Source organism: Lithobates pipiens, unplaced genomic scaffold (genome assembly GCF_037356315.1).
Source record: "Lithobates pipiens isolate NorthernLeopardFrog02 unplaced genomic scaffold, aLitPip1_a1.2 Scaffold_8, whole genome shotgun sequence".
In the NCBI taxonomy this organism is placed as follows: domain Eukaryota; kingdom Metazoa; phylum Chordata; class Amphibia; order Anura; family Ranidae; genus Lithobates; species Lithobates pipiens.
This window is the reverse complement of record NW_027507903.1, coordinates 554,639,366-554,664,228: the sequence shown is the minus strand read 5'-3', so window position 1 is coordinate 554,664,228 and position 24,863 is coordinate 554,639,366. Positions and strand designations below refer to the sequence as shown.

General features: G+C 42.9%; 1 protein-coding gene across 4 annotated transcripts in view; it reads left to right on the top strand.

Moving 5' to 3' along the window:
* Positions 1–24,863, top strand: part of NSD3 (nuclear receptor binding SET domain protein 3) — a 203,464-nt gene that overhangs the window by 96,008 nt on the left and 82,593 nt on the right. For all 4 annotated transcript variants that reach the window (XM_077469942.1, XM_077469941.1, XM_077469940.1 and 1 more), the window contains exons 7-10: positions 14,742–14,842; positions 21,326–21,371; positions 21,690–21,820; positions 24,711–24,830. In XM_077469942.1, coding sequence (XP_077326068.1) covers positions 14,742–14,842; positions 21,326–21,371; positions 21,690–21,820; positions 24,711–24,830 — 398 coding nt within the window. The remainder of the gene's footprint in view (positions 1–14,741; positions 14,843–21,325; positions 21,372–21,689; positions 21,821–24,710; positions 24,831–24,863) is intronic.

The window sequence follows — 24,863 nt, the reverse complement described above, 5'->3', positions numbered from 1 at the left end:
CAGAAGCATATATTGCGAGCTTTATCAATGTTCTAATTTTCAGGTGTCATTTTATCTATAAATTAAGGTATTGTGTATTTTTGGGAGGCAGTGGTTTGCAACACTTTCCTTACCTGAAGATGCTACTGGTGAAGAAACACTTTGTGGTGATCCAGAAGTAACAGAAAAAGTGTTTCTGGAATGAGAACTCTGGAGGAAAAAGCTAATTGCACTTTCATTATGGTCCTCATCATTTATTTCAATAAAGGATTTTTAATGTCTTTAGGACACCTCTGGCCTGCCAGGGTGTGTTTTTCATCCTTGTAGCATTTGGAAAATAATATTTCTTATCGTACATCACGGGACACAGCGTCATAGTAGTTACTATGTGGGTTATAGGCCACTTTCAGCATCCTCGGCTCCTGAAGGTTTGTTAATGGAACCCACCATGAAGGGTGAAGATTGGGTCTGTTGGTTTTTTCACAGAAAACCCTGCGGTGGGGAAGGTAAGTGGAGTTTTCTAAGAAATGTTTGCATTTTCTTATGAATGTCTCCTTTAAGTTAGTAAATGTTGTCATGCTTACGTGTCACCACTGGGGGCTGTATAGAGCCCATACCTTCTCATGCTTCCTCAGAGAGCTCACGATGTGTCCGCAGCAGCAGCTTCCATTTCCTCCAGCCACAGCAGACCTCCGGTAAGTCTGGGAGGGGTTTTTCCTCCCCACCAGATGCCCCCCACCTGTGCTATCTTCTCCCCCTCTTCACGAGGAAAAAAAATGGCATGCTTCCAGGCTCTCCTTGCCATTTCTTCCCCCCTCGGTATGATCCCACAGGATCAGAGGCCCGTGCTCGTGCAGGAAGGCTCTTTTTTTAGGCGATGGAGGAGGCGGGGCTTAGCATGGAATTGGTGTCCTCCAACGCCCAGGGCGGGAAAGAGTGTTTTAAAAGAACCATTGTTCTTGCTGCGGAGGGACACAAGAGCAAAGAGGGGCATGAAAGAGGTTTGGTAACACAAGCATTCCTTTTGACTTAACACTGCAGCCCCTGTATATATTACTAAGGAGGTTTTTCCCTCAACCATTTTAGGCTTGGAGCAAAAAATGTATGCTTTAATCGCATCCCAGAGTGGAACTAAGCATAACAGGCCATTACTCAGAACCCTCAGACTGAGGAACAAGAGGGGAGAGATGACAAATTTCTCTCAAGGGACCAGAAAGAGGCTGATGACTCCTCTACTGAAGAGGCTAATACGGAAGGATCAGGTTCACAAGAAAGATTGTTAGGACAAACTCTTACTAAATTGGTCAGCTCTACATTTTTGCTGCCAGTAGCGCAGTCAGTCGATGAGCCCACTTCTGGTTTGGGTTCACTAAAGCCTCCCCAAACTATTCATGCTTTTCCTATCCATTTATGGTTAAAAAAGCTTATGTATTCTGAGTGGGAGCACCCAGATAAACAGTTTTTTCCTCCAATAAAGTTTTCAACACTTTATCCTATGGAGGAAGAGTTTAATAAGAAATGGCGGATTCCAGCAATTGATGCTGCTATACCCTCTGTGAACAAAACCCTGACTTGTCCTGTAGACAATGGTCAACAGATAAGAAGTTGGAATTCCTTTTTAAAAAACTATATTTCGCTCGCAGGTTCAGTGGTTCAGCCTGCGCTGACATTGATTGGGGTGTCTCGGTCCTTAAAGGACCAGTTTATAGAGGTACTCAAGATTATTCCTGATCAGCATGCCCAAGGTTTGGTCAAGATATCAGAGGCGTTATGTTTTACAGTAGACTCTATGAAAGTTTCTATTCTCCAGGCCTCACGGCTTATGCTAGGGCTGGTACATGTGTGTAGAATCTTATGGTTGAAAAATTGGTCAGCCAAAGCGGCATGCAAAAAGCTCTTGGCCAGTTTTCCATTTCACGTTGAACGGCTATTTGGGGACAATTTGGATAAGTACATCCAAAGAATTTCTAATGGAAAAAGTTCCCTTTTACCTGTTAAGAAGAAGTTTAAGTGTTTTTCTTTTAGACGAGCTTCTTCTCCAGTGGCAGGAGCATCAGCCTCCAGGCATCACGACGGCCTCCACCGTCAGGTTCAAGAGGTAAACCTCAGGGTCAGTCCCAGGGTCAAAAGAGGCCCTGGGGGAGGAAACCCACAAAACAAAATACTAAAACCTCCTTATGAAGGGGCACCCTTGCTGACTCGAGTGAGCTGGAAGACTTCTGCAATTTTCAAGGGTCTGGCAGGAACAATGTCAAGGCAGATGGGCAGCTTCCTCAATATCTGTAAGTTACAAACTAGAGTTATGAGAATTCCCATCTCCTCGTTTTCTCAGATCAAACGTTCCCAGAGATCCAGTTAAAAAGTCTCTCTTTCTAGCTTTGGATCATCTCTTGTCTCAAAGAGTGATATTGGTAGTCCCCTTGGAAGAGCGAGGATTAGGGTTTTATTCAAACCTTATCACGGTACCAAAACCAAACGGGGATGTCAGACCCATTTTAGATCTCAAGGATCGAAACCATTTTTTGAATATCTGCTCTTTTTGCATGGAGTCAATCCGATCAGTGGTCTCCTTTCTACAAGGTGGAGAGTGCTAGTGTGAATCGACATCAAAGATGCTTATTTCCATATGCCTATTTTTCCAGCTCGCCAGAAATATCTACGCTTTGAGATATAAAATCTTAATTTTCAGTTCGTAGCTCTGCCTTTCGGTCTAGCTACTGCACCTTGAGTGTTTACAAAGGTCCTGGATCCTCCTTTAGCCAGATTAAGGGCTCAAGGTATAATGATTGTAGCCTACTTAGACGATCTACTCTTGATAGATCAGTCGGTAGCCTGCTTAAACCAAAGTTTAGTCACTGTAGTCAGCTACCTGGAATACCTTGGTTGGATTCTCAACCTAGAGAAATCCTCCTTAAAACCATAAAGGTGATTGCAGTACTTGGGTCTGATCATAGATACAGCTCAGAAGAGGGTGTTTTTGCCCCAGGAAGGGATCAGTTCCTTAAGGGAACTGATTCAGTTGGTCAAAGCAAAGAAGAATCCTTCTATTTGACTTTGCATGAAATTGTTGGGAAAGATGGTGGCTTCATTCGAGGCAGTTTCATTTGAGACTACTGCAAAACAGTATCCTGTCAACTTGGAACAAGGTCACAGCTCTGAACTTCCCAATGCGTTTATCCCTCAAAAAGCCTCAATTGATGGATGATATCCAAGAATCTTCAAAAAGGAAAATCCTTTCAACCAGTTGCCTGGAAGGTGGTAACAACAGATGTCAGCCTTCTGGGCTGGGGATCAGTCCTGGAAGAAGCAGCTGTCCAAGGAAAATGGTCCAAATCAGAAATTACCCTAGCCATCAATATTCTAGAGATTCGGGCAGCACGCCTGGCCCTGAAGGCCTTGACCCTCAGATTATGGAATTGTCCTGTCAGAATCCAATCCGACAATGCCACAACAGTGGCCTGTATCAATCACCAAGGGGGCACGAGAAGTTATGCGGCCCAGGGAGAGGTAAATCATATCCTATCTTGGGCAGAAGACAACATTCCTTGTCTATTGGCAGTCTTCATTCCAGTAATAGAGCATTGTCAGACGGACTACTTGAGTCGCCAACAGTTGTTCCTGGGAGAGTGGTCTCTTCACCCCGACATCTTTCTGTCAATATGTCAAAGATGGGGAATTCCTGACGTGGATCTGTTTGCATCCAGGTTCAACAACAAGATCTACAACTTTGTGCCAAGGACAAGGGATCCGATGGCATGCGGAACAGATGCCTTGGTTTTTCCGTGGATCAGTTTTCACTGATCTATGCATTCCCTCCTATTCTGCTGCTTCCGCTCCTTCTTCGCAGGATCAAGCAGAAAGGGAAGGAGGTGATTCATGTGGCCCAGGAGATCTTGGTTGGCAGAGATCGTAAAGATGGTGATAGGGGACCCAACCACTATGGCCAGACCTTCTCTTGAATGGTCCAGTATTCCATCCTACCTTACAAACACTAAATTTAACGGTTTGGCTATTGAGACCCACATTCTGAACGACCGTGGGCTGTCAGCTTCAGTAGCTTCTACTTTGGTTAATGCTAGGAAGCCGGCCTCCAGAGTCATATGCTATAGAGTCTGGAAGGCATATGTCTCCTGGTGTGAATGCAGGGTTTGGCACCCCAGGAAATATGTCATAGGTAGGATCCTTGAATTTTTTACAGATGGGATTAGAAATGAAGCTGGCCTTGAGTACTATCAAAGGCCAGGTGTCGACCTTATCAGTGTTTTTTCAACAACCACTTGCTTCACATTCTCTGGTTCGTAGATTTATTCAGGGGGTAACGCAAATTAATACTCCAGTTAGGTCACCCCTGAACCCTTGGGACTTAAATTTTGTCCTGTTGGCTTTACAGAAACAGCCTTTTGAGCCAATACGAGATATTCCCTTGGTCCTCTTGACAAGGAAATTATTTTCTTGGCTGCCATATCTTCTGCAAGAAGAGTATCAGAGTTGGCTGCTATTTCTTGTAAAGAGCCATATTTGATTATTCATAAGGATAAGGTTGTATTACGGCCTCATCCTAATTTCCTACCGAAGGTAGTGTCAGGTTTTCATTTAAACCAGGATATTATTCTGCCTTCATTTTTTCCAGAACCTCATTCTGTGGAAAAAGGGTCACTACATTCTCTTGATGTGGTGAGAGCAGTCAAGGTCTATTTGAAGGTTACTACTCAGATTTGTAAAACAGATGTTTTGTTTGTGTTGCCAGAAGGTCCTAAAAGAGGACAGGCAGCGACGAAATCTATTACTAAATGGATTTGTCAAGTGATTGTTCAAGCTTATGGTTTAAAAAGAAAAATTCCACCTTTTCATATGAAAGCGCACTCCACCAGGGCTGTTAGTACTTCCTAGGCAGTGCATCACCAAGCCTCCATGGCTCAGATCTGCAAGGCCACAACTTGGTCTTTAGTCCATACATTTACCAGATTCTATCAAGTAGATGTAAAAGGTCATGAGGATATCACCTTTGGGCGCAGTGTACTACAGGCTGCAGTATAAGTCCTCTAGTCTCTTAGTGCCCTACTTTTGTTGTGTCTGCCTCCCTTCAGTTGGCATTTCCATGGGGGACATCCCACATAGTAACTACTATGGCTATGTGCCGTGATGTACTTAAAAAAAAAAGGATTTTACGGGAAAGCTGTTTTAAAAATCCTATTTTCTTCTCACAATATTTGCAATTTGCAATTTTGCTCTCAGCAGAAATTGCACTGTGGAAATGTTTCCAAACTCTAGACGTTGATATCACCATTTTACTGAGAGGAGGGAAAGAAAAAACAGTTTACTGACCAGAGACTATAGAGAAACATGCTGTGGAAGTGGAGTCTGTCTTTGTTAAAGAAAAAAATAAATACTAATGCGCTATCTAGACAGTGCTTGACAATCAATAAACTAAAAATGTATAAAGATGTGAAAAAATTGTGAAAAATAGTATTGTCATATACAGTGCTTATTAAAAAGTGGAAAGCAGCTAAACCTCTATAGTGTTACCGACACCAATAGATCTGTATATAAAGCAAAAAAAAAAAAACGAATTTGTGCAAATGTGCTTTAAAATATACTAATTCCTCTTAGCCCTTGTACACACGGTCGGAGAATCCGTCGGAATGTGTCCCATCGGACCGTTTTGTTGGATAATCCGACTGTGTGTGGTATGCATCGGACTGTTTCCGTCGGAATATCCGTCGGACCAAATTTTCCAACTTGCTGGAAATATTTTCCAACAAACTGGTCCGATCGGACATACTCCGATCATGTGTAGAGAATTCTGATCGGACAAAGTGCCATGCATGCTCAGATCAAATTCCTACACCTATTGGCTACTAGCCTGAACGTAGTCCCATCGTAACGAAATAACATCATCACGTTCTGAGCGATTGGATTTTCCGACAACTTCGTCCGACCGTGTGTATGCAACAGTTTCGGACAAGATCCGTCGGACAAAATCCGACGGACAGAATCCGTCGGATTTGGTTGTCGGAATCTCCGACCGTGTGTACAAGGGCTTAGAGTTGTGTATTGGCACAAAAAAGTTCTTCACAAACAATTAAAGTGAATAAAATATTCAAAATACGAATAACTCTGATCCAGTGGATAAAGTGCAATAAAGTCCAGTGTATAAAGTGCATAACATTTTCTTATTGTTATTCAATAACAAAAAAAAAACATATTTCAATGATTAAGGTGCATCAGTAATCAATCTAAAAAAGTTCCCATCAAAAAGTGCATCCAAAAAGTAGTTTGGTGATTCAAGGAAATGTTCTGTCTCTTAATTTCTATGTAGGCAAGCAGAGATGAGGGGGATAGGGATGGATAAGGGAGTCCAATCTAAAATACTACTATGAATACATTCAGAATCCTCCCCCCAGTTGCACCAGCCTCTCACCTTCAAGGAAGACCCCCACGGGTCAGATGGTGCATCAATGGACAACCATGCAGTCACTTTCTCCTCCTTAATGGCTCCAGGGCAAAGGGTCCAGGACAAAGGATCACTCTAATCTTCCCCTAATCTCGGCGACCCTTCTGTCCTATAAAAATGTCTCCAGGTCCAGAGGATCAGGAACAGAAAATGAGATTCTCCATGGCGTATTATTGTTAAAAAATCAAGTATTTATTTATCAAAAAATACAGCAATAAAAACGGCAACACATGCCAAACAAAAAAACAGCTCTAAACAGTAGAGACTTCCAGTCAGTCTCTACTGTTTAGAGCTGTTTTTTTGTTTGGCCTGTGTTGCCGTTTATATTGCTGTATTTTTTGACAAAATAAATACCAGATTTTTTAACGATAATACACCATGGAGAATCTCCTTTTCTGTTCCTGATCCTCTGGACCTGGAGACATTTTTTTATAGAACAGAAGGGTCGCCGAGATTAAGGGAAGATTAGAGTGATCCTTTGCATTCATATTAGTATTTTAGATTGGCCTCCCTTATCCGGAGGAATTAGTATATTTTAAAGCACATTTGCACAATTTTTTTTTTCTTGAGTTGTTAGCGCTACTTCATCATTTATACACATGTCTTTGTTAAAGACAGTGCATTGGCATCTGGCTCTTCTCAACCAGTGCACTGAAGCAAGAGGTATGAGCACCTGATCTTCTGTATGGCAGGAAGAAATCATCCCTGGAGAGCTCTTTGCTCTCCTGGATTCTCACCAGAAAGAACATGCTGGGATTTTGCTAAAAGTGTGTGGTTTAGGTTCCTGCACCTTGTGTCATGACTATGGATGCTTTGATGGACCTTGGTGGGTATGGAGATTCCTAGAAACATGTTCTGTGCTCAAGCTTAGGCAAATCCTGCAAATTCTCCTGACACCTTGGACTAGTCCGGAGTTGCAGATATCCTTCATTATTATTATTATATTATTATTATTATTATTATACAGGTTTTATATAGTACCAACAGTTTGCGCAGCGCTTTACAACATGAGAGCAGACATTACAGTCACATTACAATTTGGTACAATAGGAATCAGAGGGCCCTGCTTGTTAGAGCTTACAATCTAAAAAGGAAGGGTCAATTGATACAAAAAGTAATAGCTGTGGAGGGATGAGCTGATGGAGTAAGTAAAACTTGTTTAGAAGCAGGATTGGCTTCTTTGAAGAGAAGGGTTTTCAGGAATCGCCTAAAGATGGATAGATTAGGGGACAGTCAGACAGATTGGATTAGGGAGTTCCAAAGGATGGGAGAAGCTCTGGAGAAATCCTGGAGGCGAGCATGGGAGGAGGTGACAAGGGAGCTAGAGAGCAGGAGGTCTTGGGATGACCGAAAAGAGTGGCTTGGTTGGTATTTTGGGACTAGGTTAGTGATGTAACTAGGGGAAGAGTTATGGATGGCTTTGTAAATTATTGTTAGTACTTTGAATTTTATTTGTTGGGTGAGTGGAAGCCAGTGGAGGGATGGAGGACACTGAATGGCTGGTAAAGTGGATGAGTCTGGCAGTGGCATTCCTAATGGACTGAAGGGGGGATAGTCTATGTAAAGGTAATCCAATGAGGAGGGAGTTGCAGTAGTCGAGGCGAGAGATGACCAGGGAGTAAATTAGAAGCTTGGTTGTGTCATTAGTTAAAAAGGGGCATATTCTGGAAATGTTCTGGAGGCTAAGGCAGCATGATTTGGACAGGGATTATATGTGGGCCTGAAAGGACAGTTCAGAGTCTAAGGTTACCCCTAGCACCCTGGCATGTGGGGACGGACTGATAGATGTGCCATTGATCTTGACAGAGAAGTCAAGGGAAGGGGCACGTGGAGGAGGAAAGAGCTCGGTTTTAGATAGATTAAGTTTGAGGAAGTGGTTTGACATCCAGGCTGATACGTCTGTTAGTAGATCAGTGATGCGTGAGGAGATTGATGGGGTGAGCTGAGGGGCAGAGAGATATATTTGGGTGTCATTAGCATATAAATGGTAGTGAAAGCCATGGGAGGCTATTAGCTGACCCAGGGAGGACATGTAGATCAAGAATAGTAGAGGTCCAAGGACAGAACCTTGGGGGACCCCGATGGAAAGGGGAGTTGGAGAAGAGGAAGTGGAGTTGTAAGTGACACTGAAGGTGCAATGAGATAGGTAAGATTCAAACCAACAGGTCCCTGTTGGTTGCTGCCATCCCCGAACTGTCCTCCCTACGCAGGAAGTGGGTGGGGGACATACCGGAACTGGACGATGATGATTGGAGGGAAATCTGGGTGTTCCCGTTCTCTCCACTGGTCTCGGCCAGGGACAAACTTGTTCAGTATAAAATTATACACAGAGCGCACTACACACCCCATAGATTGCACCTGATGTCGCCGACACATTCCCCGGCGTGCTGGAGATGCTCGTATCAGCCAGGGGAGTTTTTTCACATTTTCTGGGCTTGTCCAGCAATTGGGCATTACTGGAAGGAAGTTCTCCAGGTGATAGCTAACATTACTAAGATTAGTATTCCTTTTGATCCTAAATGTTGTCTGCTGGGGCTGGTGGAGCAGTTGATAATCCACAGAGCTAGGAAACTACTCATATCCTTACTACTATACTATGCACGTAAGGCCATCACGATGAATTGGAAGCAATCATCTGTCACGTTCTGGAAGGGTCTAGTGAATGCTAGTTTGCCACTTTATAGAGCCACCTACGAGGGTAGGGGATGCCCAAAAAAATTTGAAAAGGTGTGGGCTTGTTGGTTAGCTGATAGCACTACGGCGACTGATGCAGTAACTAACCCTTAGACCAACCTTAAGGTCCTGATATGGTAATAGACTGACCCAGGTATTACTTGTACTTCTATGCTTTGACATCGTGTACTTTTGCTTTTGAGCACGGATTCTCCTGCTGTTAACCCTCCCCCCCATGGGGGCTTAGATACGTTTAGTTTTGTTTTTATCGGTCTGCCTGGTTGAGGCCTGTTGTTGCCTCAGAGGTAGACCGATCATGTTGTGTTACCTGATATGCCCTGCTGCGGTTGTAGCCGTAGCAGAGAGTTTGCCCCTGCGTGGGTACTGTTGGCCCAGGTGTGGGCAATTTTCTATGCTATTGAAAAACTCAATAAAAAAGATTTTCAAAAAAAAAAAAAAAAAAAGATTCAAACCAACAGAGAGTGTAGCCTTGGAGACCAAGCAAATAGAATTTTTTGAGGAGGAGGGGGTGGTCAACTGTATCAAAGGCAGCAAAAAAGTCCAAGAGTAAGAGTATGAAATAATGACCATTGGTTTTGGCTGTAAGTCGTTTGTGAGTTTTAGGAGGGCAGTTTCTGTGGAGTGCTGTGCGCGAAATCCAGACTGAAGGGGATTAAGAAGGTTATTCTCAATTAGGTGGTTTCTCAGTCGGTTGTAGACTAAATGTTAAAGGAGTTTGGAGGCAAAAGAGAGTAAAGAGATGGGTCTTAAGTTGTTAAGATTGGTGGGGTCTGTGGCCTTTTTTGGTATGGGAGTGACTAGTGCATGTTTTAGAGGGTTGTGGAAGATGCCAGTAGAGAGTGAGAGGTTGAAGATATGAGTTAAGGAGTGTAGAATTGAGTCAGATGGTGTTTAGATGGTGTGTAGTATTTGAGAAGGAACAGGGTCCAGGGAGCAGGAGATTAGGGCATTAGAAAAAAAGTTTAATGACTTCCACTATAGCAGCTGGGTTAAAAGAGGGAAGTATTGGTTGTGCAGGAGGACAAGGAGTGTAAAGTGAGGGAGTTGTCTGTAGAGCGGAGATCTCAAGACGAATCGTCTCAATCTTATTTTTAAAGTGATAAGTAATCTCCTGGGCAGTGAGTAAGTTAGTGGGTGGGGGTAATGGAGGACAACGTAGAGTGGTAAAGGTAGAAAAGAGTTGACAGGGACTGCGTGAGAGGGTGTTAATGAGAGTGATAAAGTAGGTCTGTTTGGCAGTGTGCAGGCAGGAATGGTATTTTTGGAGGGCATATTTATATTGGCTGAAATCTTGCTGTGACTTAGTTTTACGCCACAGATGCTAAAGAGCGTGGCTATGTTTTTTTGAGGCTTCTGGTATTGTCTGTCTGCCAGGGTTGTAGCGGGACCTGATTCTGTGCGTAGTGAGGGGGGGGAAGGTATCCAGGGCACCTGCTTATCCTTGTAGGGGTACCTCTTGTGCACTCTACCGTCTGCTGACTTCATGGTTGCTACCCTTGAATTCACTACCAGTCTCAGGGGTCCCTATAGGATTTTGCTGTTTTATTGGATATCCCATTGCATAATTGGTTGCCTAGCCAGGCAAACCCGTTCTTATCATGAAACCTTTCTTCCCTGAATCCTGAGGGTTCAGGGTGTAAGGCATAGGCCTTTTTCTCTTATGGACCTATTTTTGTCCAAAGTTTCCTCTGGAGACATTTTCTCCTGGGAACATTTCCCAGTGTTTTTTTCTCTTGACCATGTCATATTGTTGCCTATTTCTTCCTTATCATGTAGTTATGTTGTTTCCACCTGTTGGTGGGTCTGTTGGCTCACAGCCTCCCGCTGGTTCAGGCTCAGTGTTCTTTCACCACCATACCCCCCTGCTCATCTGCCCCACCACTGTAACCCCCTGTACATCTGCCCCACCACTGTACTACCCTGTACATCTGCCCCACCTCTGTACCCCCTGCTCATCTGTCCCAACACTGTAACCCCTTGTACATCTGTATCACCCTGCTCTTCTGTCCCACAACTATAACCCCCTGCTCATCTGCCCCACCAATGTTCCCTCTTTCTCATCTGCCCCACCACTGTACCTCCCTGCACATCTGCTCCACTGCCGTACCCACATGCTCTTCTGTTTCACTGCTGAACCATCTTCTCATCTGTCCTAACACTGAACCCATCTACTCATCTGCCCCACCACTGTAACCCGCTTTCTCATCTGCCTTAGCAATGTATCTCCTGCACATTTGTCTGACCTCTGTACCTGTACCCCCTGCTCTTCTGCCCCTCCTCTGTTTCCCCTGCTCTCCTGCCCCACCACTGTAACACCCTGCTCATCTGTCCCACCAATACACCTCTTTCACTTCTGCAAAACTGCTCTACCCCCCCCCCCCCCCGGCTTTTCTGTCCAACCACTGAACCCCCCTGCTCATCTGTCCTAACATTGTAAACTTCTTCTCATCTGCCCCAACACTGCACCCCCCTGCTCACCTGCCCCATCACTGTACCCCCTGCTCTTCTGTCCCACTGCTGAACCCCCTTCTCATCTCTTTCATCACTGTACCCCCTTGCTCTTCTGTCCCACCACTGTAACCCCCCTGCTCATCCGCCCCATTAATGTACCCCTTTTCTCATCTGCCCCACCACTGTACTTCCCTGCACATCTGCTCCACCACCATATCCCCATGCTCTTCTGTTTCACTACTGAATCACCTTCTCATCTGTCCTAACACTGAACCCATCTACTCATCTGCCCCACCACTGTAACCCGCTTTCTCATCTGCCTTACCAATGTATCTCCTACATATCTGTCTCACCTCTGTACCCGCTGCTCCTCTGCCCTACCTCTGTTTCTCCTGCTCTCTTGCCCCACCACTGTAACCCCCTGCTCATCTGTCCCACCAATATACCCCCTTTCACATCTGCCCCACTGCTATACCCCCACCCCCCACTTTTCTGTCCCACCACTGAACCCCCTTCTCACCTCCCCTAACACTGAACCCCCCTGCTAATCTGTCCCACCACCGTAACCCCCTTCTCATCTGCCCCAACACTGAACCCCCCCTGCTCATCTGCCCCATCACTGTACCACCTTGCTCTTCTGTCCCACTACTGAACCCCCTTCTCTTCTCTTCCAACATTGTACCTCCCTGCACATCTGCCCCCCCACTGTAACCTCCTGCTCATCTGCTCCACTGCTGTACCCTTTTCTCATCTAGGATATGTGTAATATGCAGATTGGTGAAAGGAAGCAAAGATGAGACACATCTACCTGTCCTGGCACACTCATTATGCTAATTTACCTCTTGCATCAAGCATGTGATGTCACATACAAGCATCTGGAATGGATGTGCAATGATGAGCTCAGGTCAGGGGCATTTTCAGAAAGCACTGGGCCTTTGTGCAGGATCATAAGTTGGGCCCAGCAGCTGATAAAAAGTTTCTGTGCCACAGCAAAAGTTGGGTGTGATTTTCATTGCGCTGAATACTGGCTGTGACTTAAAGGGACACAGAGTTCAGGGGTTCAGTAATAAGTGAAGCAAAGGTTCAGGAATAATTTCAACAAAATTCCCAGAAGCTCAACACTTATTCCACAAACTGTCACCTGATTGTGGTTTTCTCAATCACAGTGAAATCCCTTCTTTCTAAGATTGGTAGTGGCAACCAAGCAAGTCATCTTCCTCCAGATGATGGGGCTAGCAGGACTGTGATTGGCTTTAGCAGTGGCCAATGACAATCCCCCTCCTCCTGGAAACAGGGACCAACCCCCCTACCAGAACTGCACCCAATCTCTTCCCCTTCACAAAAGCTGACGATCGCAGCTAGAGCAAAGTTTGAGAACCAAACAATGTTTACCATCTTTTACAATGTGTGGGGGCACAGTGCCTCCTCCTTAGTGTGGGTTTGGGGAATTCTGAAATTGGAATGCATTAGTATCTCACTGACGCTTCCCTGCGCTTCTCTGCTGATGGAGAGGGAGTCGAGTGCCGGCAAAAGGGGCTTCCCGTGCCGCTTGCAGCACCCGTGTTGCCTAGCCCTGCCCTATACTAACTACCCTGTAAGGCTTTGTTCACGCTATTGTAAATTGCAGCTGACACCACATCCAATTCGCAGAACATTTGAAAACATGTTGTTTTCAATGGATATGGTTCACATATGTGCGCTGCATCCACACGCATGGCACAAAATTTGTGTGTGTTTTCTAGGCAGTGCGGTGCAAATTGCAGGCACATCATCTTCAACGGGGACGCATCTGATTTGCAGATGTGTTCCGTTCTGACCACGAATGCTTTCCCCCTCACTGCACCTGCCCCCCCCCTCTCCCAGGTCAGCTGATCCGCAGCTACAACGGAGAGGAACCGCTGAATAAATAATTTTTACCTTTGTAGGGAAACTGGAGCTACAATTCGCACTGGACTAGTGTAAACCCAGCCTAAAGGAAAGATGTTTATTCTTAGGCCCCTTTCACACTACTGCGACTTGAAAGTCACGTGATTTTGCCGTGATTTTAGAGCGATTGCACGGCCGCGATTTTAGTGAATTCCTGTGTAAACTTGCGTTATGTGGACCTCAACTCGCATCAAAGTCGGACCAAAGTAGTACAGGGACTACTTTGAAGTCGGTGCGACTTAAGGTCACACAGATATGAATGGTACTTATTGGAAATTATGGGGTGCGACTTGTCATGCGACTTTGCAGTCCCAAGTTGCAGGACAAGTCGCACAAGTGTGAAAGGGGCCTTACCTGCTCTGAGGACACTCCAGTCCGGTCACATGATTGGTTCCCAGCATCGGCTTCAGTGTAGTAGAGGGACAGCCGACAACAGATTTTCCATAGTAAGCTGATGGGTGATGTCACCGCATAGGTGTTGCACCCAATGGTGGCAATCTCTCCTGTTCATTGAAGTCGACCACTGAGGAGATCATGTGACCGTACCAAGGAGTCCTCAGAATACCTTTACACTGGGTAGTTCGTATAGTGCTTAGAATGGGGGTGGGAGCAGGTTTAAGCTTTGATTTGATTTTAAGTATTTGACTGGACTTCTATTTTAAAGCTGAACTTCAGGCATTAATAACTGACTCAAATTAATGCAACTCTGTATACATTATTAAATCCTTAAATTATTATTTTTTAAATCTAATAAGTGGAAGTAATTTGAATTCTACCTGTTATAAGTCTCTTGCAATCCCTGTGCAGGAGAGCACATACTTGGAGTGGGAGAAGCAGCACAACGAGTCAGTGCTTGTGCTGCAGTGCTTATGTGCTAACAATGAGTACCCTGATAGGAAGAGAGAGCAGAGTGACAAGAGGATGAACCAATCATTCACAGGTTGGGGAAGGGACAAGACCTGTGTAGCAGACCTGTGTATCTCTCAAAGCTGTATGTAATGTAAAACAGTTACCATAAAGGTATTTCATTTGTGTATTTAGTGGTGTGCCTGGAGTTCAGCTTCAATTTGGAGGGGTGCTGTACTGCATACAGTGGTTTATTATTCATGTCTTCTGTGTAATTTGTTACTGACAAAAGTATATAAGAGAAGCATGTAACATTATGTGGGTCATTACAGCTCTGCTCGGGGCTGACCCAATACTGGATTAATGCACAACAAAGTATTTTTTTTACCAGGGAGCTCAGAGAAAAAACACCAGAGAAGATCTAATCGGACTCGTTCAGAATCTGAGAAGTCCTTGGACTCTTTGCCAAAGAAGAAAGTGAAGAAAGAGCAGGTGGGTGGAAAGAAGCCTAAACCGTACCATCCTTTAGTGACAAATGCCAAACATACAATAAAGGACATGTACACATGATCATACACACACACACATAATAAAACATATAATGTATGTGGGTGCCTTTTAAAGTCAGATGCATGTTGTTTACGGTGATGCCATTAATTACAGGTAGCTAAATACTCACACTGAGTGTCATATGTTGTACATCTGGAATCTGCAGGACCACCGTAGAGCAGTAGCAAACATAAAAATAGACCCTGTAATACACAGTTGTGCTCAAATGTTTGCAAAACCTTGGAGAATAGGTAATATACAGTATGCAGCATTTTTAAAGAAAACATGAGTGAGCAGGCAAAACACATTTCTTTTATTTCTTATGGGATTCAACTGTAGGTCATAACACCATGTCACAATCACAAAACAAAACATGGCAACAAGTAAACATATGAAATTACCCCTGTTCAAATGTCTGCATACTTAGTTCTTAATACTGTTTATGCCCCCCCTTAGCATAAATGACAGCATTCAGTCTTTTTTAATAGTTGTCTATGAGGTCCTCAATTCTTGCAGGTGGTATAGCTTGGCAAAATGCCTTCAAGAGGAAGTAAACCCTGATGAGTTTACTTCCTCTTTCATTCCCTGCAAAGGCAAAGCATAATGGACTACTATGCATCGTATGACGTCACTTCCGCGCATGCGCACGGGAGTCGACACGCGCGGCAGCTCCATTCTTGGAAATGCCGCGCTCAGTGCGCCTGCGCGCCGCTGTCTAAAGGCGCATGCACCGTAGACAGCGGTGCCCGTTTTCGGGCAAATATCTCCTAAACCATATAGGTTTAGGAGATATTTCTTGGACCTACAGGTAAGCCTTAATCTAGGCTTACCTGTAGGTCAAAGTGGTTTGTAAGGGTTTACAACCACTTTCAGGTCATGCAAAATCTCTGGTTGTCTTGCATGAACCGCACATTTGAGATCTCCCCAGAGTGGCTCAATGATATTAAGGTTGGGAGACAGTGATGTCCACTCCAGAACCTTATCCTTTTTGTGCTGTAACTAGCCTTGTGCTTAGGATCATTGTCATGCTGGAAAGTTCAAGAGCGTCCCATGTGCAGCTTTCATGCAGAAAAAGGCAAATTATCTGCCAGTATTTTCTGATACCATGCTGCATTTACCTTGCCATAAATTTTCACAAGATTGCCCATGCCTTTATAGCTCTCACACCACCAAAACTGTGAGCCACCACCATCCTTCACAGTGTGGATGGTATCCTTGTCACTTTAGACCTTGTGGACCCCTCTCCAATCATAGCGATTATTGTTGTTACCATGAAGCTCTATTTGGTCTCATCACTCAAGATTACTGTATGCCAGAAGCTGTGAGGTGTGTGAAGGTGCTGTCGGCCTATTGTAACCAGGTTTTTTTTGTGGCTTTGGTGTGGTAACAGCTTTTTTCTGGCAACTCGACAATGCAGCAAATTTTTGTTCAAGTTTCATCGTATTTTGTTCCTTGAAACAATCATGCCAGCTTTCTCCTTAGGAGCCCATCCTGTATTTCTTCTGTGGTTACCTCAGGGGTTTTCTCTGTATCCTGAACAATTCTTCTGGCAGTTGTGGCTGCAATCTTTCTTGGTCTACCTGACCTTGGCTTGGTATCAAGAGATCCCCGAATTTTCCACTTCTTAATAAGTGATTAAACAGTACTGATTGGCATATTCAAGGCTTTGGATATCTTTTTATTTCCTTTTCCATCTTTATAAATTTCCATTACTTTTCTATGCAGGTCTTTTGACAGTTCTTTTTTGTTCCCCTTGGACACCTTGTGTGTCTGTATCAAGGCCAAACATTCCAAAGGGATTTCAACTTTTGATCAGGGCCATTTGGGTGATTTCTGTTATCATTATGATTTAAAAAGGAGCCAAACAACTATGTTATAATAAATGGCTTCATATGATCACTATCACTTAAATAAAGGACAGGTTTTTTTTTACATGATCAGTCATAATTTAAATACCCATGCCAAAATGTCATGATTTCTGCCAGGGTATGCAAACTCTTGAGCACAACTGTACAATTTATTAATAAAAATAGGCCAAAAAAGTAAAATGTGCCTTATGATGTGGCATCCTTTATGGCACTAGAAAAAAAGATATATGTAGGTAACTTGTCAAACAAAAAGATACCAGTGTGTTTATAGTCATTGGAAATATTGGAAAGTAATGTTTTTCTATTTGTGATCAGTTTTAATCTGTCTTTGCATAGTTGTGCTTTGTATTTGTCTGTCCAATTTATCACTGTATCGCCCAACCAGACTTCTTTTCTGCGGTCTGCATAAGTTAGTATTGTAATACAATACAACATACAGTGGGTATAGAGAAGAATCACCCCTCAAATGTCGTTGCTTTGCAGCCCGAAATGAAGATAGACACCATTTTTGTTTCAGCTATATTTACTCAGTGCAACTTATAACATCCAAGTGAAAGATATAACACCAACATGTCAGAACAAAATAAATAAAATTCAAAAACAGAATCACTGAGTTGGAAAAATGACTACCCCCTTCTAAAAATGACTTGTAAACACAACCAGGTGTAACTAATGACATTTTCAATGGCACACAAAACAATTTGACTTTCAGCTGTGATCAGCTGTGGTTATGTGGATTAGCTGAGCATTAAAATAACTTTCCTGGAGCATTTCAGTCCCTAGTAGTGCAACTGAAGTAAACAATCAACTATGGGTGGCAAGACACTGACAAAAAATCTCACAGATAAAGTTGTGGACAGGCACATGTCAGGAGAAGGATACAAAAAAACTTCAAAGGCTTTAACAATGCCTTGAAGCACAGTGACATCTATTATTAAGAAGTGGAAGGTATTTGATACAATACAGGACCTCCTTGGATCAGGACGTCGCTCCAGACTGAATGAAAGAGCCAGGGGGAAACTGGTCAGAGAGGCTACCAAGAGGCCTACAGCAGTTGTGGTCATTGTGTGCATGTGACAACAATATCAAAAATTCTCCACAAATGTGGCTTGTATGGGAGGGTTGCGAGAAAAAAGCAATGCCTCAGAGGCCACATGCAATCATGACTGAGCTTTACCCAAAAACACACCTTGAAGATTCTGAGATCACATGGAAAAAGGTGTTATGGTCCAGTGAGCCTAAAATTGAATCATTGGACCTCAACACCAAACAATATGTCTGGCGGAAATCCAATACAGCTCACCATCCAAATAACACCATTAGAAGGAAAAGTGGATAGGGCAAAATACCATCAAATTCTGCTCCCCTCTGCCAGAAAGTCGTCAATGGGAAGAAGGTTTACCTTCCAACATGACAATGACCCAAAGCACACAGCAAAAAAACAACAACATTGTGGTAGAGGGAGAAAAAGGTGAATGTCCTTACATGGCTTAGTCAGAGCTCAGACTTAAATCCCATTGAAAATCTGTGGAATGACTTGAAGACTGCAGACCACAAATGGTCACCATCAAATTGAGCAGTTCTGCAAAGAAGAGAGGGCTAATATTGCAAAGTCTAGATGTGCAAAGTTAGTAGAGACATATCCCAACAGACTAAAGGCTGTAATTACAGCAAAAGGTGGTTCAACAAAATACTGACACAAGGGGTGATCCTTTTTCCAACCCAGTGATTTTGATTTGATTTTTTTCTGACATGTTGATGGTATCTTTCACTTGGATGTTATAAGTTGCACTGAGTAAATACAGCTGGATAAAACAAAATTTGTCTGTCTTCATTTCAGGCTACAAAGCAACAAAATTAGATTATTTAAAGGTGGGAGATTCATTTCTATACCCATTGTAAATGGTCTCTTACAAGAGTACATTTTTGTCTTCTCTTCATTGAATACAAGGGTGTGCTGTGAGAAGTTTATTTTTTAGATTTTTGTGGCTTTCCTTTCATCCCAACAGTATTCATCATGTGAGAATATCTGTTGTGACCTAGTACTGCCCTTTCTTCATTGCTGAGCGTACATCACAATGGCTTTCCTTTTCCATAACATTAAATATAACACTGCACATGTGGCTAAATACAGCTTTGAACAATGTTTTAAAGATGCCTCAGAAACATTCATACTCCCATGACTGATGAAAATCTCACAAGAACAGTAAATGTGTGTCCATTCCTGAATGTGACTGGTAGTAGTACTAATAATAACATAATTCACATTCTATACTATATTGTCCTATATAGTATTACAGCTAAGTGCCACTTTCACATGGGGCACTACAATGTGTTGTAATGCATTTGTATTGTTTTTTCAGACAATAACTGTACTGATGAAATAAAAAACGTACGATCTGGTATCATACGAGTATAATTTTCATGCTTGTCCGATAGGATAATATCGGATGAAATGTCGTGATTGGCTATCGAAATCTGTGTACTAACAATCCGATTATCGTACCGTCGATTCAAAAGCGGTATTTTTCGGTCGTGTGTAGAGGCCATAAGTCATCACACAAATTAGAGAGCATTATGTCAGACTTCTGACACAGAGCATGTTTAGGTTCCCAACTTCAGGTGTTTTGGACCATAACGTTCAGTTGATCCATAGGAAGGAGGAAAATAACTCATATGAAGCATGATCCGATTTACACACCACAGAGGAATAAATTCCTTCCTAATCTCCTAACACAATTGGAAACTTATTGGATCGACAATCCACAGTGTGGATATTAATATGTTATATTTTGTGCATTTAGAAACACATATATCCCTTTTGAAGGAATCTAGAATTAACTAATGTAGATGACTATTCCAGATTTTCACAGCTTTTACTGTAAAGTGCCATTTCCAGAGGTTAAGCTGAATTCAAAGCTACTCATGCAGTGGGACTACCTACACACTACAACGGTTAAATGCTCATTTTTGTCCAGGGTACCTTTAAATGCAGTTTAACTTACTCTATCCCTCGTTCCTGCAGGCTTCTTCCTCTCTTTGTGAGTGGCCCTCTGAAGCCGATTCTCTGTTGATTGCAGGAATTCTGTCATCGTCACGTACAGTGCAGGACCAGCAGTCCTGCATTGTATGTGAGCACAGTGAGGGCCTGTCCACAAACTACAGCATCAGAAGGAAGAGGAGAGATCTGGCTGTGGGGGAAAGCGAGGCATGGAGTAAATAAAGCTGCATTTTAATGTTCCCCAAGAAAAATTTAATGCCAGCAGCTACAAATACAGTATGCTGCTGACTTTTAATATTAGGACACTTTCCTGTCCAGGGATCCCATTATGTCAGCACCCCAGCCAATATTTAATCTGCTCTCGGGTGCTGCCTCCACCATTCCTTGTAAGGGGAACCGGCAGTGAAGCCTTGCGGCTTCACAGCCGTTCCCTACTCCGCAATGCGTGAAGTGCGCTGCGCTTTCTGAATGGCCCAGCGGTGGTGCCAGGAGGAGGGGGGCCAAAAACAGGTACCCGCTCCTCCCCCAAAAGATGCCAAATATGGCAAGGGGGGGGGGGGCGGAAGCAAACAAAAACGCACACACACAAATAGAATACAATCCTATACCCACAGTTGATCCAGAGGAAGGCAACCACCCCCAATAAAGCATGATTCAATTTGCTCCAGCAGTGGGAAATCCTTCCTGATCCCCCAACAGGCAATCGGATATTCCCTGGATAAACGTTACCTATAAATATTAGTATCCATTTATTTTATGTGCATTTAGGAAAAAATCTATGCCTTTTTTTAAAACTATCTATTGAGCTGACCAGAACCATTGGGCATCCTTTTGAAGGTGCACATACAAATTGACAAGTATGGTGACACCTACTGCTAATTTGGAAATGCCAGTTAATAAGAAAAATGGATCCTTAGCAAACAGATATTAACTGCAATGTATGAGTATAATTTTAAAGCATACATTTAAAACCATTAATTTTCCACATTGAATTTCAATTGGTTTTAGCCTACTCCTATCATTCTGACCAATCTTGAATTTTGTAGACTTATTTTGTGAAGAACCCCATTCCTTTCCTTGAATTCTGTGACACGTAGTCACTATGCTCTGTTAGTAGGCACTACTGTGCCACAGAATTCACAGAGCCTGCTTTCTGAACTACAGAGGTGCTGAGAGGAGGGGGTTCAGGAAGCGTAGTCAGTACAGGAATCACAGGTTGCAGGCAGCAAGGTACCATGGAAATATGTAGCCCCTAGAAATTGAAAGTAATGGGCAGAGGAGAAGGCACAACGCATGTGGGGAATCCAGGAAGTTGTGGAAAGAGATGGCCAGCAGACACACAGCGCTCACAAGAAGAGAGGAGATTTTTCAGCTAAGGACTGTCAAAAATTGTATTACTACTACAATGCTGATGTAATAAATGAAAGAGTGTGCTGTGACCAAAAAACAACTTTAAGGTTCTGTTAAATTATCTAGTGTAAAGGTTATTTGAAAGACAGCCAAAGGTATGAATGCTGTTATTTGTATAAGTTTATTCTTGTCTGTCTTCATGGGCAGGTGGAAGACACCCCTCTAACAGCGGTACAGACTGGGTTGCAGAAAGGTGAGTCTGTCTGAGAATGGAGCTGCTGCCTACATTATCCACTTCAGGCCAGTAACATTATACCATAATGATCACATCTTTTTATTACATATGCTGCACTCATAGAATTGTGACTAGAATGCCCCTAAGGGGTTATATTGCAAGCATACTAGCTGGCATGTGGTGCTCTGAATTGAAACACTTTTTAAGTTATTACCTCTAGAAGTTACAGAAATCACATAGCTTCTACATTTACCACATGTCTGCATCCACCATCATTGAAACAAATGGTACTTACCACGTGGTTTGTTAGTGAATCCTGACGCTCCTTGTTTCAAGGGGCCAGTGAGATCTCTGACGCATGCAAGCCCCTGAAGAAGAGAAGCCGTGCCTCCACCGATGTGGAGCTTGCAAATTCCTCCTACCGTGATGCTTCAGACTCTGACTCCCGTGGCCTAAATGATGCACAGGTGAGTTCCCCATCTTACTTGTAACTGCAAATTATAAATGTCTAAATTATGTCTAAAAATGTCTAAATTCCTGTCTTTCCCAACATCTGTTGAACTTTGTTGGTTGGCATCATTGGTGAGATATGCTCTAGCTGCATGTAAATAGCCACAACAGAAAATATCATGGTGCTGTTAAAATTGCCAAAACAGGTGCTCTTGCACTTATTTTATTGGGGAATTTGCCTGGGTATGCAAATCCAGACAAACAGAGATAGTGCAGAATTGCAGTGTTAGCACTCAAATTCCTGAGCATAACACTCCATTGCTGTCCATATTCAAATTGATGGAATGAGGTCCTTAAAGTAGAAATTTTGCCAGATTATGCACATTCAAACCAGTTTCCAGATCAGTTGCTGATGTATATCTTTGGAACTGTACCCGAACCCCACATCAGCAGGGCCTTTCTGTAATGTTTGCTTCAGGCACTGGATTCTGCATTTGGTGCTCACCTTGGCACGTGGTGCAACCAGTGTGGTTAGGCAAAGGGTGCTATACATGTTCAGGTCTAGACTCTAAAGATCCCTTCAGTGAAAGAAAAACGTAATGCAGTGTCTCAACTGATTTACCTTACTAGATATATGAAATGAATATTCCCGCGCTGCCTAAACTGTAGTAAATAGATATGATGCTTGGTTGCTGCAGGCACCAATTGAGTTAAACACTGCCCAGCAGGAAATAATAAAAATCCAATATATGGTGCTGCACTCCAATTAATAGGAAACAGATAAAGTGCTCAGCGATTCATATAAAGTGCTAAGTTTACAAGATAATGGACTCCAAAAAATTATTCAAATTCAGTTTAACACAAAGTTCAAAATAAACATTTATCTTCAGCTCACTGTAATCACTAAGCACCATTCTGAAGATAAATGTTTATTTTGAACTTTGTGTCACTTGCACCTTATCCTGTTTGGGTTAGCGTCAGTTTGGACGCTGTACTATTTTGGACTATTTGCACTTATTGCACATGTGAAGTTCATCACCTGTCTACTTTAGATTCTGTATTTACTGTGTTTTTAGTATATGAATTTGAATAATTCTTTGGAGCCCATTATCTTGTACATTTAAAGTGGTTGTAAACCCTTACAATACACTTTGACCTACAGATAAGCCTAGATTAAGGCTTACCTGTAGGTCCAAGAAATATCTCCTAAACCTACACGGTTTAGGAGATATTTGCCGAAAGACAGGCACCGCTATCTACGGTGCATGCGCCACAGACAGTGGTGCGCAGGCGCACTGAGCGCGCCGCGGTCAACGGTGATATGCCGCGAGTGACGGCTCCCGTGTACATGCGCAGGAGTGACGCCATCGCAGCTTCGCCGAATGACAGCGGCGGAGCGGCGAGACCCACCGAGAAGATGGATGCGCCCGACTATAGGGGACAGCGGTGACTTCGCTGGCTCCTGTGTCAGGTAAGTGACACATAAGTGACTACTATGCAATGCATAGTAGTCACTTATGCTTTACCTTTGCAGGGAATGAAAGAGGAAGTAAACCCATCAGGGTTTACTTCCTCTTTAACACATTATATGAATCACTGAGCACTTTATCTGTTTTCTATTACTTGGAACGCAGCACCATATATTGATTTTTTTATGATTTACCCTACTGCTCCAATTATGTGTATATTTGTTGTCCCAGAAACAGTTCTGGTGAACACAGGTGTAAGTACTCACTGTCTGCTGGATACATCTTATATATTGCTTTTAAGAGCAGTAAAGAAAGTGTCAATGAGTACTGAATCCATTATCCTAGAAATGATTCTCTTTATAATGGGCCATGTTGTTTTTTGTGACTGTTACATGCAGAAGTTCTCACTGGGCTTAATGACCAATATTTGTTGGCGCCCTTCTCATGAAATCCCTTGTGATGCACAGATCTTGAGTATAATGAATAACAAATTTGCAATGTTTGCGCAGCTTTATAATCCCCTAGAATACAGTTCTATATGGTAAATGTTGTCCATTTACTTGGTTTACAATCTTTACCTTTTTATACTTGTTTCTGGCATTATTATTTAACTTAGCTAGTAGTATTTAAACTAAAGCATGCAAGCCAGCATATTTACCAGCAACTGGGAAGTGCTGTAGTCAATGTTTTATTTTGCCATCTAACCTTGCTAATGGGCTTAAGGAAATGCCTGTTCTCCACTGTGAAGAAGTGAATCAGACTTTATGGGAAATTTAGATGTTGCTGGAGTAAAAAGTGTAGTTATGACCATGGCACTTTATGCTGCCTACTTACTGATAAAGCTCCAGCAGCGAGTTGCTGCACTTTGCACTTTCATCTGGCTCTTTGATCTGCCTTAATGAATAGGCTGGTATAATTTGCTTTACATAGATTTGTAATAAAAGAGAAGATCTCCCTCTCTAGTTCAAACCATGGGGAGGTAAATATCCAACTTAATGAGCGCTGATGCCAAAAACAGACCTATATGAGAGAGTAGCATCCTTCTCCCCACAAATTTGGTAGCAGAACATGAGATACTATAGGATGGTGATTGCCTGATAGGGGAGATGCCAATGTTTTTGTTCACAAAAATGTAAGTAATAGAACATTTTGTGTTGTACTAAGGTGTTTGTTCAGCATTATAGTTACATAGGGTGGCTGGTTTACAAAAACTAGAGTAAAGACAAGTGGGGGAAAAAAATTAAAATAGTCAGATTCTTATAAATCACATGGAGCAATAAATATAGATGCCATAGCTAACTACACCATTTACTATATAGTCATCTTTTTTATCACTGAACAAGTCCCAAATACCCCTGTTGTTTGTGTCTACATTTACTACATATACACACATGAGCTGTAATTATGCTCTCTGTAATTCTTGGTCTTCTGAACACAGATCAGCTTTGATAAGCAGCCGGACAGCCCATCGGCCAATGCAGATGCAGATGCCTCTGATGTGCAATCTGTAGATTCCAGCGTATCTCGGCGGTCAAGCAAGAGAGACACAGTGTGCCAGGTATGTATGGAAGCTGCTTGGTTTATAAGAAAG